Source organism: Chinchilla lanigera, unplaced genomic scaffold (genome assembly GCF_000276665.1).
Source record: "Chinchilla lanigera isolate Chin_1 unplaced genomic scaffold, ChiLan1.0 scaffold00006, whole genome shotgun sequence".
Lineage (NCBI taxonomy): Eukaryota > Metazoa > Chordata > Mammalia > Rodentia > Chinchillidae > Chinchilla > Chinchilla lanigera.
In genome coordinates this window covers 207,830-223,240 of record NW_004955407.1, presented here as the reverse complement: position 1 = coordinate 223,240, position 15,411 = coordinate 207,830, and the positions used below count along the sequence as shown (strand labels likewise).

The window sequence follows — 15,411 nt, the reverse complement described above, 5'->3', positions numbered from 1 at the left end:
TTGTTCCTGATTTTAAAGTAGAAGCTTTCAGTTTTTGTCCATTTAGAATGATGTTGGCTGTTGGTTTGTTATAGATGGCTTGATCAGATTGAGGTAAAGACCATATATTCCTATTTTCTGTAGGGTTTTTATGATGAATGCATGTCAGACTTTGCTGGAAGCTTTTTCTGCATCTATGGGGATGATCATGTGGTTTTTGTCTCTGGCTCTATTGATATGGTGTATAACATTAATTGATTTGCAAATATTGAACCATCCCTGCATTCCTAGAATGAATCCGATTGGTCGTGGTGTATGATTTTCTTGATGATTTGCTGCATTCTATTTGCTAGTATTTTACTGAGTATCTTTGCATGTATACTCAAGGGAGATTAGTCTGTAGTTCTCCTTGGTTGCATCTTTCTCTGGTTTTGGTATCAGTATAATACTTGCCTCCAGAAATGAGTTAGGGAGAATTGCTTCCTTTTCAATTTTGTTGAAGAAGCTGAGAAGAACTGGTATTAAATCTTCTCTGAATTTATTGTAAAATTCTGCTGTGAATCCATCAGGGCCTGGGCTTTTCTTTGTTGGTAAGTTTTTAATCACATTTTCAATCTCATGAATTGATATTGGATTGTTTAGGATTTTTAATATCTTCATGATTCAACTTTGGTAATTTGTACATATCTAAGAATCTGTCTGTTTCTTCTGGATTTTCTATCCTATCAGAGTAAAGATTTTCAAAGTAGGTAGTAATGATCTTTTGTATTTCTGTAGGATCAGTAGTGATTTCATCCTTTTCATTCCTTATTGCATGAATATGAGTGTTTTCCTTTCTTTTTTTGATAAGGTTGGCTAGGGGTTTATCAATTTTATTTACTCTTTCAAAGAACCAATTCTTTGACTCATTTATTTTTTTATAGGGTTTTCTTCATCTCAATTGCGTTAATTTCTGCCCTGATCTTTATAATCTCCTCCCTTCTTTGGGCCTTGGGCTTGACTTGTTCCTGTTTTTCTAAACGTTTGAGGTGTAGCATTAGGCTATTTATTTGTTCTCTTTCTGTTTTCCTTATGTGTGTATGCACTGCTATAAATTCCCCTTTGAGGACTACTTTCATTGCATCCCACCGATTCTGGTAAGTTGTATGTATATTTTCGTTTGTTTGTAGGTATGTTTTAATTTCTTCTTTAATTTCTTCTGTGACCCATTGGTTGTTTAGGAGGTTCTTATTCAGTTTCCAAATGTTTATGGAGTTTTTGGAGTTCCTTTTGTCATTAATTTCCAGTTTTATTGCATTGTGGTCAGATAATAGGCATGGGATAATTTCAATTCTTTTCCATTTACGTAGGTATGCTCTATGGGCTTGAGTGTGGCCGATTTTAGAGAAAGTGCCATGTGCAACTGAGAAAAATGTGTATTATGATGTTATGGGGTGGAACACTCTGTATATGTTCTTAAGTCCATTTGTGCACAGATTTGGTTCTGATCTGTTATCTCTATGCTGATTTTTTTCCAGTTGACCTATCTCTTTATGTCAAAGGGATGTTGAGGTCCCCTATTACAATAGTGTTATTAATTATTTGGGTTTTCATGTCTGTTAAGATTCGTCTTACACAGTTTGACCCTCCAATATTTGGTGCATACATGTTTATGATCGTTATCTTTTCCTCTTGCAGTTTTCCCCCAGCAAGTATATAGTGACCTTCTTTATCTCTTTTGATTGTTGTCAGTTTGAAGTTTGCATTGCTTGCAAACATACTAGCTACACCTGCTTTTTTCTGAGTTCCTGTTGCATGGAGAATTATTTTCCATCCTTTGACTTTCAGTTTATGGATTTCCTTTTGAGTAAAATGTGTTTCCTATGTACAGTACATCATTGGGTTTTGTTTCTTAATCCACTCTGCCAGTCTGTTTCTTTTGACTGGTGAATTGAGGCCATTTACGTTTATGGATATAACTGATATGTGTTGGCTTATCCTTGTCTTGTTATTTACCTGCTGTTGGTTTCCTATTTTTTCTATCTGTTTAATTGCTTGCTCTGCTTGAGCATTCCTTTCCATTGTTGTTCTTAAAATTGTGGTCATTTTTTTCTCTGTCTAGAATGCCTTTTAGTAGTTATTGTAAGGATGTTTCAGCAGTCCTAAAATTCTTCAGTTGTTCTTTGTTGTAGAAATATTTTATTTCTCCGTTGAATTTGAATTATAGTTTGGCAGGATACATCAGTCTTGGTTGGAAGCTGTTTTGTCTCAGAACCTGTAATACTTCACTCCAAGCTCTTCTCAATTGGATGGTTTGTGTTGAGAAGTTTGCTGTGATTCTTTTTTTTTTTTATCTTTGATTTTTTTTTATTTTAAAGAGAGTAGTACATGAGGCACAAACAAAAAAATAGAACAGTAGCAGCATACCAGTATTACAAACACAAACAAATCAAAGCAAGAACATGATACAGAACATTCAAAATGATACAGGGTCTCAAGACAAATTAATACAAATCAACAGTGGTTGTTACATTAGTTTGCTGTGATTCTGATGGGCTTTCCTTTATAAGTGATCTGTTTCTTTTGTCTAGCAGGTTTTAAGATTCTGTTCTTTTGCTGGAGATCTGGGATCTTGATTATTATATGTCTGGGTGTAGTTTTATTTTGGTTATGACTAGTTAGTGTTCTATATGCCTCATTTACCTGTATATCAGATTCTGTTTCCATACTTGGGAAATTTTCTGCTATTATTTCTGCTAATGTTCCTTTTATGTCCTTTGTGTTCCCTCCTGCTGTTTGATTGACTCATATTAGTCTTACAGTATTCCTCTTTGCCTCATCTTGCAGCTGTTGAATTGATTTTTCCTGGTTCCTTGTTGATTTTAAGAGCTCCTTTCTTTCACAATCGCTAGCTGCCATGCTGTCCTCAAAATCTGAAATCCTATCTTCGGCATCATTCAAGCAGTTCTGGCAGCTTTCAGTGGAAGCTTTGATTTCCTGGATGTCTCTTTGAATCTGTTCCATGTGTTCTAGTTCATTCCTAGATTGTTCATGTAACGTTTCCATCTGTTGCCTATGTTCATCTACTTTTTTTCTGTAGTTCTTCTCTAGTTGTGCTGAGCAATTCTTTCATTATTATTGTCATTTCATTTTTTTCCTGAGAGATTATTTCTGATCTGATCTCTGCTATGGCCTGATGGAGTTGTTTCTTTACTTGCATTGCAATCATTTCAGCAATTTCAGGTGTGTGTTTACCAAGTTCTCCTATGTCGATGTCTCCTGGATTTGTTCTGAGTAGGGTGGAGTTCTGAGATTGCATTTTAGTTCTTTGTCTTGTCATGTTTGATGCTGGAGGCAGAACGCTCAGTCTCCCTCTTCCCTGGCAGCTCAGCAAAGGTTGCTAGTGACCCTAGTTTTCCTGATGATCAGGCTTGCCCCTCAGAGTCTGCTGAGATGCACTGCTTAGTCTGGGGTCTTCTGGCAGATGGTGAAGTGTACCTAGTTCTCCCAGCTCTCAGACGCAAACTGTGATGTCAGCTGATGGCAGACCATCTCATCCAGTGTCCCCTTGCATCTCAGGGCATGCGTATGACCCAGAAGCGGGCTGCACTGGTGGTGCATTCATGGACCAGTGGTCCTGTGTCGCCAGGCAGTTCAGGGCACAGGCTGAACCCAAACACGAATCACAGGGTCAGCAGTTCATGGCCCACCCAATTCTGTGTCTCCAGTCAGCTCAGGGCATGCACAGGAACCAGACGCATGCTGCACTGGCAGTGATCATGGACCACTTGTGTCTGTGACCTCCTGGAGGTCAGGGCACAAGTAAAGCGCAGAAGCAAACTGCAGTGCCCGCAGTTTGTGGACGGCCTGCTCTAGGACCTCAGGTGGGGCAGGGCACATGCAGGGAGGGCCCAGACACGAGCTCCAGTGTTAGAAGTTCATGGGCCTTCTGGGTCAGGATCTCCTGTCTGCAGTGGGCACATAGAGGGCAAAGACTCAACTACTATAAGATGTTTAGAGGGTAACTGGTAAATGTTGTATTTGAGAACCTGATGGATCCACAGCACCTTATAGTTGGAATGTCACTAAAGCATGGCTCACACCATAGAGTGATGCTTTCCCTTTTTTTGGCTGTTAGGTTTTTGAAGAGCCTTCCATCAGCCTCTTTGCTCTGGAACATTGTGAGGGAAGAGAGTTACATCTGGAGGATGCTGTAAACTCGGTTTTGAACAAGGACCTACATTTTTATACCCAGTCTGTGTGGGTGAAAAGTGGACTGTAAGTACCAGAGAAGAGCATTTCCCGATTGTTTTTTTTTTTTTTTTAATCTGATCATGTTCTTACTGTTTTTATCTTTCAGTGTAGTAACAGTAGTTTAAATAAGAGAAAACAATTCCCACCGTGGGGTAGCATGCAGAGGGCTGGGAAAAGAAGTGCTGTGACCTCATCAAAACATGTCAGAGTAGATCAGCTACATTTCCTTCAGGAGAAATTTTGTTTTTTTTTTTTTGTTTTTTTTTTTTTGTTTTTTCTCCGGTACCGGGAACCGAACTCACGACCTTGCGCTTGCCAGGCAGGCGCTTTTGCCGCTGAGCTAAATCCCCAGCCCCTTCAGGAGAAATTTTGTTAAACCAAAAATTTAAACGGTGAAGGCTTGAAAGACAGACTGTTTTGGTGTACTTTGACAGCATGTTTATTGTACAGCACTTCCCTCTGGTGTACTCATTTTCATATGGCAAGCAGCGGTTCACTTAAGCCTGCCTACCAGTGTTTGTTCATTTAGGTTATCAGAGTGGATCCAGATTGCATGGGGTCTGTACTTTTGCAGTTTGGGAAGCTGCTTTTAGGAAAAAGAATTTGAAATTATTAATACATAAATTAGTATTGACCTTACATGATTATTTATAACAAAAATGGTGAGAAATCTCCATTGGTCATGAGGCTGGAGTGTGTTTGCTTCCTCACAATCTGCCTGTCAGGCCATTTCTGAAGAGTTTGCTATATATATTTGCTTACACCCACCTCGATGCTGCTGGTGCTTTGGGATGAAAACTCAACTTGAAACACAAAACACACAGTCAGTGGTTAATATAAAAATGGCTGTTTTTATTCTCATTAATTGTGTGATAGTCAATTGTTTAAATATGTGGCAATAATCAATAAGAAAGGCACTATAAGTTAAAAAATGAATCAACTGTTAATGGCTTTTTAAATAGTCACATGTATAACAATTTAAATTTTCTTCTGCAAACCATTTCACATGGATAATATTTATTAAAATAAACTGATTTACTCTTTAAGCATAAGATTCTATTTAGTAATTAAGTGCTTTTGAAGTGAATTTTACATCCCTGTTGTTTCACAGCACTCATACATTTTCTCTACATCCTGGAGTGAAATTTAGATTTGATTTACAATTGAAAATTTCTCCTCTTAGTTTTACTCTTTTCTGAAAAACTGGTGCAATTTTAAAACTGATTACTTCTGTTTATTATCTACCTCTGACTTGTTCCTATATGAGAATTGGTAAATGGGTTCAAAGATACTGAAGTCTACCTATAAAGATTTTCCTAGGCTGTGAATGGCTTTACAGGATACCACTTAATGCATATCCAACTATCACAGTGAAAAGTTGTATTTTTTTAAAAAAAACACTTTATGTTGTATTTTTGATATATGAAGTTAATGAAAACCATGCTTAATGCACCATCCTACACAGCTTTTCCACTTGTGGAACTCTTGAAGATCATGATATGATTAAGTAAAGTTACTTAAAATCTTGCCTAGATTTTATAATGGAAACTTCTCTGTCCATTTAAATCTGTGAGGATGGATAGGTAGTTGAGCCTATCTGTGGCCATGTCTGCCTTTGCATGGATCTGATGGTTTATCTTTGTGTAGGCAGATCAAAACCCTGAATTTTTGTCAGAAAAAAATAGGTAATTTTTAAAAAACTACAGACCTAGTTGTAAAAGAATGAATGGAAAACACTGGGTACTTTTAATGAGATTTTCTGTAGTACACCTTTTTCCCTGCTTTCTTGCAGATGGATAGCTTATGAAGGATCCAATTTCTTGGGAAGACAAATCCTACTTGAGCCTAATGAGATCCCAAATTGGACAGCATTCAGTGGCTGGAAAACAATTGGTTCTCTTCGTCCCATGAAGCAGGTAAGGAACAGAGAAACAAAATCCAAAATAGCTTCATTTGTCTTGTAAAAAGGTCATAAGCCAAAGCATGTAAATACTCTCCACTTAATTTAGTTTGCCATTTATGTAGGAGTGGATAAATATGCAGAAATCATAATGGGTTTTGGCCAATTCATAAAATTGTATCTAAGTTTAACACTGGATTTTAGTCCTGGGATCAAAGTTTTATTTGCCAGGTTCACTTTTCATGGAAAGTAACACTGTAAACTCTGTGGCAAACAATGGGAACAAGACTGAACTCTGATCTCTTACTAGCTTTACTTTCTTAGTATTTTGGATTTTTTTTACATACTTATATAATACTCAAGTTTGATCCTGGCAGTTTCATTAAAATAGTATTTATTACACACCTACTGCTTGTCAATCTTCTGTTCAAAAGCTTCCCACTGCACTTAGGATTCGGTCGACGCCCTTCAGTGTGGCCTGTGTAATAAGACTCCCCCTGCTCTTCCAGCTTCTTCTCTCACCTATCTCCTCACTCGCATGGCTGTGGCACATATACCCAGGTGCAGAATGCTGTACCACTCAGGCTGGTAACAAGGCTCTGCCTTGCATAGAATGCTGTTCATCATTTTTTGCTTGGCCGGTCATTCCTTCTGAACTCAATGTGTCAGGTCCTAACAGATAGCTTCTATCCTCTCTCCCAGTCTAAATGGTATCCTGAAAGACCTGATTCTTTTTGTATGGCACATGGTATGTAGTTTATAACCACCTAAGTAACGCTGCACTGGGATTGTTCCCAGTCTGCTGAAAACGTCAAGGCAGTGGCTGTGCATACTTTGCTTACTGCTCTGTCCCTAATACTGGTCACACTATCTGGTACTTTGTAGGAACTCAGGGACTGTTTAAGGAATTAATGCTAAAATGGATAAGTGAATTAAAGCCAAATCAAAGTTGTAAAACAAAATGCAAAAGAGTATATAATCATCAAAAAGCCATAGGCAATATCTGGGTCAGAAAAGGAAAGCAACTGCCTGTGGAGGCCTGGTGGGGGCCTCATAAGAGGCAGAAAATTCAATCAGGTATTCAAGTATGATGGCTGGTGGCTGTGCCATCTAATCTCTTTAGAAGCACTTTCGCACTTGATTCTGACAAAAGTCCTTTGAATAGAAATTATTCCCATTTTCTACTTCCCAAAATAAGGTACAGTGGCTACTTGCCACACCCACAGTGTGTCTGAGGGTGCTGGGCTGAACCCCAGACATCTTCAAGAACCCTGGTGAGTCACCCCTGTATCTCCCTGACAAGCATGCGAGGCAGGTGTAACACCGGGCACTCTCTGGGGCCTCAGTAGCTACCCGCCACACCCACTGTGTGTGGGCAGCTGCTGGGCTGAACCCTGGACATCTTCAGGAACCCTGATGAGCCACTGCTGCTACTCCCTGACCAACATGCGAGACAGGTGGAGCCCCAGGCACCCTCTGGGGCCTCAGTGGCTACTTGCCACACCCATAGTGTGTCTGCAGAAGCTGGGGTGAACCCCAGACATCTTCAGGAACCCCAGTAAGCCCCAGCTGTGACTCCCTAACCAGTGTGCAAGGCAGGTAGAGCCCGGGGCACTCTCTAGGGTCTCAGTGGCCACTTACCACACCCCTGTCATGTCTATAGGTGCTGGGTTGAACCCTAGACAGCTTTAAGAACCCCAGTAAGCTGCTCCGGTGCCAACGCCACTAGTGTGCGAGGAGCATGGAGCCCCGGACAACTTCTGAGGCCTTGGTGGTCACTCCCAGAACAACCTGCACCGCCCCGCTGCCCCAGGAGCTCAGCTGAAATCTGGACAGAGTCAGCAGTCTTGGGGAGTCCAACCTCACCCCTCCCTTGCCAGTGTGGGAAGCAAGCCCCATCCTGGGCAGTATCTGAAGCCTCGGTAACCACGACCTGCATCCCCCCTACTCTTGTGGAAGCTGGGCCAAACCCCAGGCAGCTTTAGGAACTCCAGTGAGCCTACCCTTCTCTTCCCACACACACCTGGGAGCCAACTGAATGCAAGAAAGATTGGGAGCATCTGGGACCCCACCTTGCCACCACTCACCAGCACAGGAGCTGCACTGAGCACTGGGGATCTTCAGACACTCGCCTTGCCACTCACACATAATTGGGAGAGGGAGGCTGCACTCCAGGGAATCTCTGGATGTTCAAAAATGACAACCAAGGAGCAAAGTGCAATCCCAGACCTCCACACCACCCAAAATAAGTCCAGGAGACATCAACACAGAAGAGCCTGGAAGTCATACACCTGAAATTTCTCAAATGATAGCAACTGAAGTAAAGAAAAAACACCATCAGGCCACAGAAGACATCATATCAGTAATAATGTCTCAGGTGAAAAAAGAAATGAGAACAATAATGAAAGAATTGTTCAGCATATCAAAAGACGACAATGATAAGAAAACACAAGAGCATAGACAACTCCTGGAAACCTTGAGTGAACAATATAGAAAACAACTAGAATGCCTGAAACAGATTCAAACAGATATCCAGGAAATTAAAAATGCCATCTAAACCTGCTAAAACCACCTAAACAAAGCTGAAGATAGACTGTCTGACCTTGAAGATAGCATTGCCACTAAGGAACGTGACAGGAGCGATCTCTTAAAAACAAGGAACCAGGAAATAACAATTCAATAACTGCAAGACAAAACCAAGAAAAGCAATGTCAGATTAATAGGTACCAATGAAACAGCAGGTATCAACACAAATCACATAAAAAGACTTATTTGCATAAATAATTCCGGAAAATTTCCCAGGCATGGGAAAAGAATCAGACATAAAGACAAGTAAAGCATACAGAACTCCAGTTAATCATAATCAAAATAAATCTAGACCCAGACATATAGTGATAAAGATCCCAGAAATTCAACAAAAGATCAGAATATTAAAAGCCGTTAGAGAAAAGAAACAGATCACCTATAAAGGACAGCCCATGAGAATCACGGCACATTTCTCAACTCAAACCATCAAGGTAAGAAGAGCTTGGAGTGAAGCATTTCAGGTATTGAAAGAAAACTTACAACCCAGATTGATGTACCCCGCAAAAGTATTCTTCAAAATTAATGGAGAAATAAAATATTTTCATGATAAAGAACAACTGAAGAAATTCCTGAGTGCCGAACAAATCCTATAAAGAGTACTAAAAGATATTCTAGAATGAGATAAAACAGACCACAACTTCAAGAACAACAACAGAAAGGAACCAACAAGCAGTGCAAGCAATTAAACAGAGGAAGAAAAGAGGATCCAACAGCAGGAAAATAACATGACAAAGATAAGCCAGTACATATCAGTTATAACCATCAATGTAAATGATCTCAATGCACCGACCAAAAGAAAACTAGCAGAGTGGATCAAGAAACAAAATCCAACTGTATGCTGTATACAAGAAACACATTTAACTCAAAAAGAAATTCATAGACTGAAAATTAAAGGATGGAAAACAATACTCCATGCAACAGGAACCCAGAAAAAAGTGGGTGTAGCTATTCTGTTTGCAGACAATGTGAACTTCAAACCAAGAACAATTAAAAGAGATAAAGAAGGTCACTACATACTTGTGAGGGGAAAGCTTCAAGAGAAAGAGATAACAATCATAAACACCTATGCACCAAATATAGAAGCACCCAACTATGTAAGACAAATTTTAACAGACATGAGAAGTGAAGTAAGGAGCAACACAATCATAGCAGGGGACTTTAACATATCATTGTCACAAAGAGATAGATGAACTAGACAAAAAATCGGGAAAGAAATAACAGAACTTAACCAAACTTGTGAACATATGAACTTAGTAGACCTTTACAGAGCGTTACACCCAACAGCATCAAAATATACATTCTTCTCAGCTGCACATGGGATGTTCTCTAAAATACACCACATGCTAGTACAAAGAACATGTTTAAGTAAATGCAAAGGAATTTAAATTATCCCATGTATACTGTCAGACCGTAGTGCAATGAAACTGGAAATTAAAAAGAAACAAAAACTCCATGAACTGTTGGAAATTAAATAACATCATCCTGAACAACCAATGGTCACAGATGAAATTAAAGTAGACATTAAACACTATTTATAATCAAACGAAAATGTACGTACAACCTACAGGAATCTGTGGGATGCAATGAAAGCAGTCCTCAGAGGAAAATTTATAGCAGTGAATTTCCACTTCAGGAAAACAGAACAAGCACAAATAAACACTCTTATGCTGCACTTCAAGCTCTTAGAAAAAGAAGAGCAAGTGAAACTCAAAACCCAAGAAGACAGGAAATCCTAAAGCTCAGGGCAAAAATCAACGCAAAGGAAACTAAAAGAACAATACAAACAATTAATGAATTCAAGAGTTGGTTCTTTGATGAAATAAACCCCTAGCCAACTTTATTTAAAAAAGCAAAGAAAGGAGCTGGGGGTTTAGCTCAGTGGCAAAAGCGCCTGCCTGGCATGCGCAAGGTCGTGAGTTCGGTTCCCGGTACCGGAGAAAAACCAAAAAAAAAAAAAAAAAAAAAAAAGCAAAGAAAAAACTGAAATACATGCAATAAGGAATGAAAGAAGTGAAATGACTACAGATCCTAAAAAATTCAGAAGATCATCAATATCTATTTCAAAAATCTTTAGTCTCATAGGATGGAAAACACAGAGGACATGGACAGATTTTTAGATACATATGAATTATCAAAGCTGAATCAAGAAGATATAAAAATTCCTGAATAACTCAGTATCAGTCAGTGAAATGGAGAATGTAATAAAAAACTTGCCAATGAAGAAAAGCCCAGGTCCTGATCAATTCAGAGCAGAATTCTACAAGAAATTTAGAGAAGATTTAACACCAATTCTTCTCAAACTTTTTAATGAAACTGAAATGGAAGGAATTCTCCCTGGACACAAGTATTATCCTGACACCAACACCAGAGAAAGACCCAACCAAAAAAAGAGAAGTACAGGCCAAGCTCCCTAATGAATATAGATGCAAAAATTCTCAATAAAATACTAGCAAACAGAATACAACAATTCATCAAGAAGATTATACACCATGACCAAGTGAGATTCATCCCAGGAATGCAGGGATGGTTCAGTATACACAAATCAATTAATGTAACACACCATGTCAATAGAGCCAAAGACAAAAATCACATGATCATCTCTATTCATGCAGAAAAAGCCTTTGATAAAGTCCAACACTCACTCATGATAAAAACCCTACAGAAAATAGGAATAGATGGCCTTTACCTCAAGCTGATCAAGGCCATCTATGATAAATCAACAGCTAACATCATACTACATGGTCAAAAATTGAAAGCTTTCACATTAAAATCATGAACAAGACAAGGATGTCCACTGTCACCACTCTTATTCAATATAGTTCTGCAAATATTAGCTAGATCAATTGGACAAGAGAGAGATATTAAAGGAATAAGGATAGGAAAGGAAGAAGTAAAATTATCATTATTCACAGATAACATGCTACTCTACATAGAAGACCCCAAAAACTCCACCAAAAGGCTTATGGATTTAATAACCAAATTCTGTAGCATACCTGGATAAGAAGTTAACACCCAAGAATCAAAATGCTACACAAAAATGTGTAGCATTCCTGTACACAAGCAACAAACAGACTGAGAGAGAAATTAGGGAAACCATACCTTTCACAATAGTATCTAAAAAGATGAAATATTTAGGAATCAGTCTAACAAAAGTAGTAAAAGATCTATATAGTGAAAATTATAGTGCTCTGAAAAAAGAGATCAAAGAGGGTATCAAAAAATGGAAAGATATTCCTTGCTCATGGATAGGAAGAAACAACATTGTGAAAATAGCCATGCTCCCAAAATTGTTGTAAAGATTCAATGCAATTCCAATTAAAATACCATTAGTATACCTCAAAGATCTATAGAAAGCATTCCTAAAATTCATTTGCACCAGAAGCCTAAAATAGCAAAAGCAACGTTGGGCAACAAAGGAAAGGCAGGAGGCATCACAATTCCTGACTTGAAATTATATTACAAATCTGTGATAAAATCAGCATGGTACTGCACAAAAACAGACCTGAAGATCAAGGGAACACATTAGAAGATATAGACACAACTATAGGTCATATAAAGAATTCAAAAAAAAAAAAAAAAATCAGGCCCCCCAAATTCAAAGACCCAATCCAAAAATGGCATCTGAGATGAATACACACTTCTCAAATGAAGAAACTAATGGCGAATAAATACATGAAAAAATGTTCAACATCATTAGTCATTTGAGAAATGCAAATTAAAACACTGAGATTCTATCTCACCCCAGAAAGAATGGCTATCATCAAGAAATCAACCAATAACAAATGCTGGAGAGGCTGTGGGGATAAAGGAACCCTACTCCACTACTGGTGGGAGTATAGAGTGGTGAAACCACTGTGGAAATCAGTTTGGAGATTCCTCACAAAACCAGGATTAGAAGTTCCCTTTAACCCAGCTATTCCCCTTCTGGGTAGTTTCCCAGAAGAATTAAAACCATCATGCCACAGCGATATATATGCACCCATGTTTACAGCAGCACAATTTGTTATAGATGAATCTCAGAAACAACCCAAATGCTCATCCACTGAGGAATGGATAAAAAAGCTGTGGTATTTTTATGCAATGAAGTATTACTCAGCTATAAAAAAAGAGAAACGAGACTTTTATAGGTAAGTGGATGCAACTACACACCATACTCCTAACTGAAATAAATCGGACCCACATGTGTAAATATCATATTATCTCCCTGGTGTAAGAACCTGAGGAAAAAACTCAAAACGTACAATAGATGATGGGAAAGGGAAAGAAATTGCTCAGAGGAATGAATGACTAGGATGAGGAAAAGAAGAAAAAAGAAAGGAAGGCAAAATATATATACATATATATGAATAGCTGCAATAACTGTTGCTGATGTCTGATGGTATATTGAAAGGAACAGTTAATGCTTAAAATTTTTTATGTTCGGACCAATTTTGCATGCTTCTATCTGGTAATCTGAGCAACTGATCTGAAGTTAACAATATGCAATGGAACTACCATGGTGAATTCCTACCATCTTGTCTAGTGAAACTCTCTATTTTCTCTAATGTTTTACCTAATAATTATTTTCTTATTCTCTTTAATGGTTTGAACAATCTTCCATTCTTACATCTGGTAATCTCAGCAATGTAGTTGAAGATAACAATATGTATTGTAACAACCACTGTTAATTCGTATTATTTTGTCTTGAAACCCTGTATCACTTTAAATGTTCTTGCTTTGGTTTGTTTATGTTTGTTATGCTGATACGCTGCTATTTTTTTTTTCTCATTTACTACTCTTTAAAATAAAACAAAAAAAAAAATAAAGCACAGAGATAAAGCACACTGATAAAAGCAACTCACGATAGACTCAACATTTTAACTTAAATCTATTATGTTCTAAAATCTGTGGTCTTAAGCAATCAAGCTTTACTTTCCTTCAAAATATGATCAGCAGATACAGGGTGATACCATATATTCCAGGCAAGAAGTGGAGTGTGTAGCAGAGTGACTATAAGTGCTGAGACACTGATGTGCCAACCTGACAGATTATTAAATTAAAAATTCACTGATGGCCTTCTCTTGCTCTCTCTCTCTCTCTCTCTCTCACACACACACACACACACACACACACACACACACACCATGCTCATTCACACACTCTTGCATTATCTTGGTTCAGATGCCATATGCAAGCTGTGTGATTTGGGCAAATCACTTTTCTTGGCACGTTAGGTTTCTCACTGGTGAAACAGTGACCACTGCTTACATCTCTTCGTGCAGATTAAATAATGTATGCAGAGGTTCTCCCACACTACTTTACAGTGCTACTATGCCAATACATGTATTTTGAAAGATTTTTTTTCATGTTGCCCTTTGAGAGTCAAACGTGCTCTAATGAGGCACACCAAAACATCAGTGACTTTCCTGGCACAAAGTGTGTGGTCGAGGATCTCATGACCTGTGCATCTTGCTCTCAATCCCTGGGATGATGGATAACCCCACTAAAAAGCCACAGGGAACAGCAGGGTAGAAGTAGGAAATCAGTTGAGCTGATAAGAACTTTAGCTTTTACCAACTACATGATTATTTAATCCTGTTTCAAAAGCTTTAGTAGCCAAACTTAGCAGTAAGTATTTTTGTGTGTGCCCCCTACAAAGACTAGGCAGTTTTGAGTGGTGACTCCCTGCTGTGCTAGAAGGAAGTCCCCTCCCCACTGCTGAGCATCCTGAGAGAAAGAATGACACTAACCTGTAATTTTACAAGGAAGATTTTTGACAATAAAAATGATTCTTCTGGTGCTGTGCTTTAGGAACTCCTGATTCCTACTCTGATTAAACATTTAATTTCAAAATCATGTTTTGATAGGTTATTTTCCTTGGTGTTCACCTCGGCCAAAGCTTTAACACTGAGCAAAGGAATTTGGGCTTCTAAACTAGTGATTTGTGGGTTACATACATTTAACTTTTTGGGTAAGCATATTAGTACTGCTTTTAGTTCATATTCTTGTTTAGAAACTCAGCAGTAATGAAAATGTACTCCTCTTTGAGGTTGAGAATTAGGAAGTCACTAAGGTACTTGTAATACACATCTGTGTTTTTAAGTATAATTACAGTGGAGTCAGACTACAAATGTGTAATAAGGGTAATAAGTACCCTGCTTGATTTAATTGATTAAAACTGTGATGTTTAGTCCTAAAGTAACTGGAATTCTGTCATCAGTGAAGGTCATATCTGTGTTCTTATATGTACATGGCAGTGAAATTGTAATAAAGACATACTGAAGCAAGAATCAGTAATAGCCGTAGTAGAGGACCACGCTGAATTACAGAATTTGAAGTGCATTTTGGGTTGCGTTATGAATATGGAAGTAGTGGTTTGAAGAATTTAAAACATTTTGCCAGTAAAGGCTTTGCTCACCAACTTTAAATGACCAAATAATTTGCCTTCCTATTTGCTCATTTAAGTGCTCAGAATGCTTATTTCATTAGGAATGCTAGACATGGTAACAGTTTATCAAAATCCAACTGGCTTCATGTTGATGTGTCATACATTTCAAAAATATGGTCAACCATACCATAGTGCTTAAGTCTCAGGGTAAAAGTATGTTACTAAGTACCACACTTTCATTACTTAGCCAAGGTTCTAGTTTCAGGGTGTTCTGTTTTTATTACCTTGAAGATAGAGGCCTAAATCATGGTATTCAAGAAGTGGTTTCTGTTGAGCCCCGCCTTTT

The 15,411-nt window shown here is 38.3% G+C and overlaps 1 protein-coding gene across 2 annotated transcripts in view; it reads left to right on the top strand.

Annotated features, from left to right (window-relative positions):
- Crybg3 (beta-gamma crystallin domain containing 3) overlaps nt 1-15,411 on the top strand; it is a 125,703-nt gene that overhangs the window by 105,777 nt on the left and 4,515 nt on the right. For both annotated transcript variants that reach the window (XM_005375490.2, XM_013503474.1), the window contains exons 18-19: nt 4,097-4,236; nt 6,005-6,128. In XM_005375490.2, the coding sequence (XP_005375547.1) occupies nt 4,097-4,236; nt 6,005-6,128 (264 nt within the window). The remainder of the gene's footprint in view (nt 1-4,096; nt 4,237-6,004; nt 6,129-15,411) is intronic.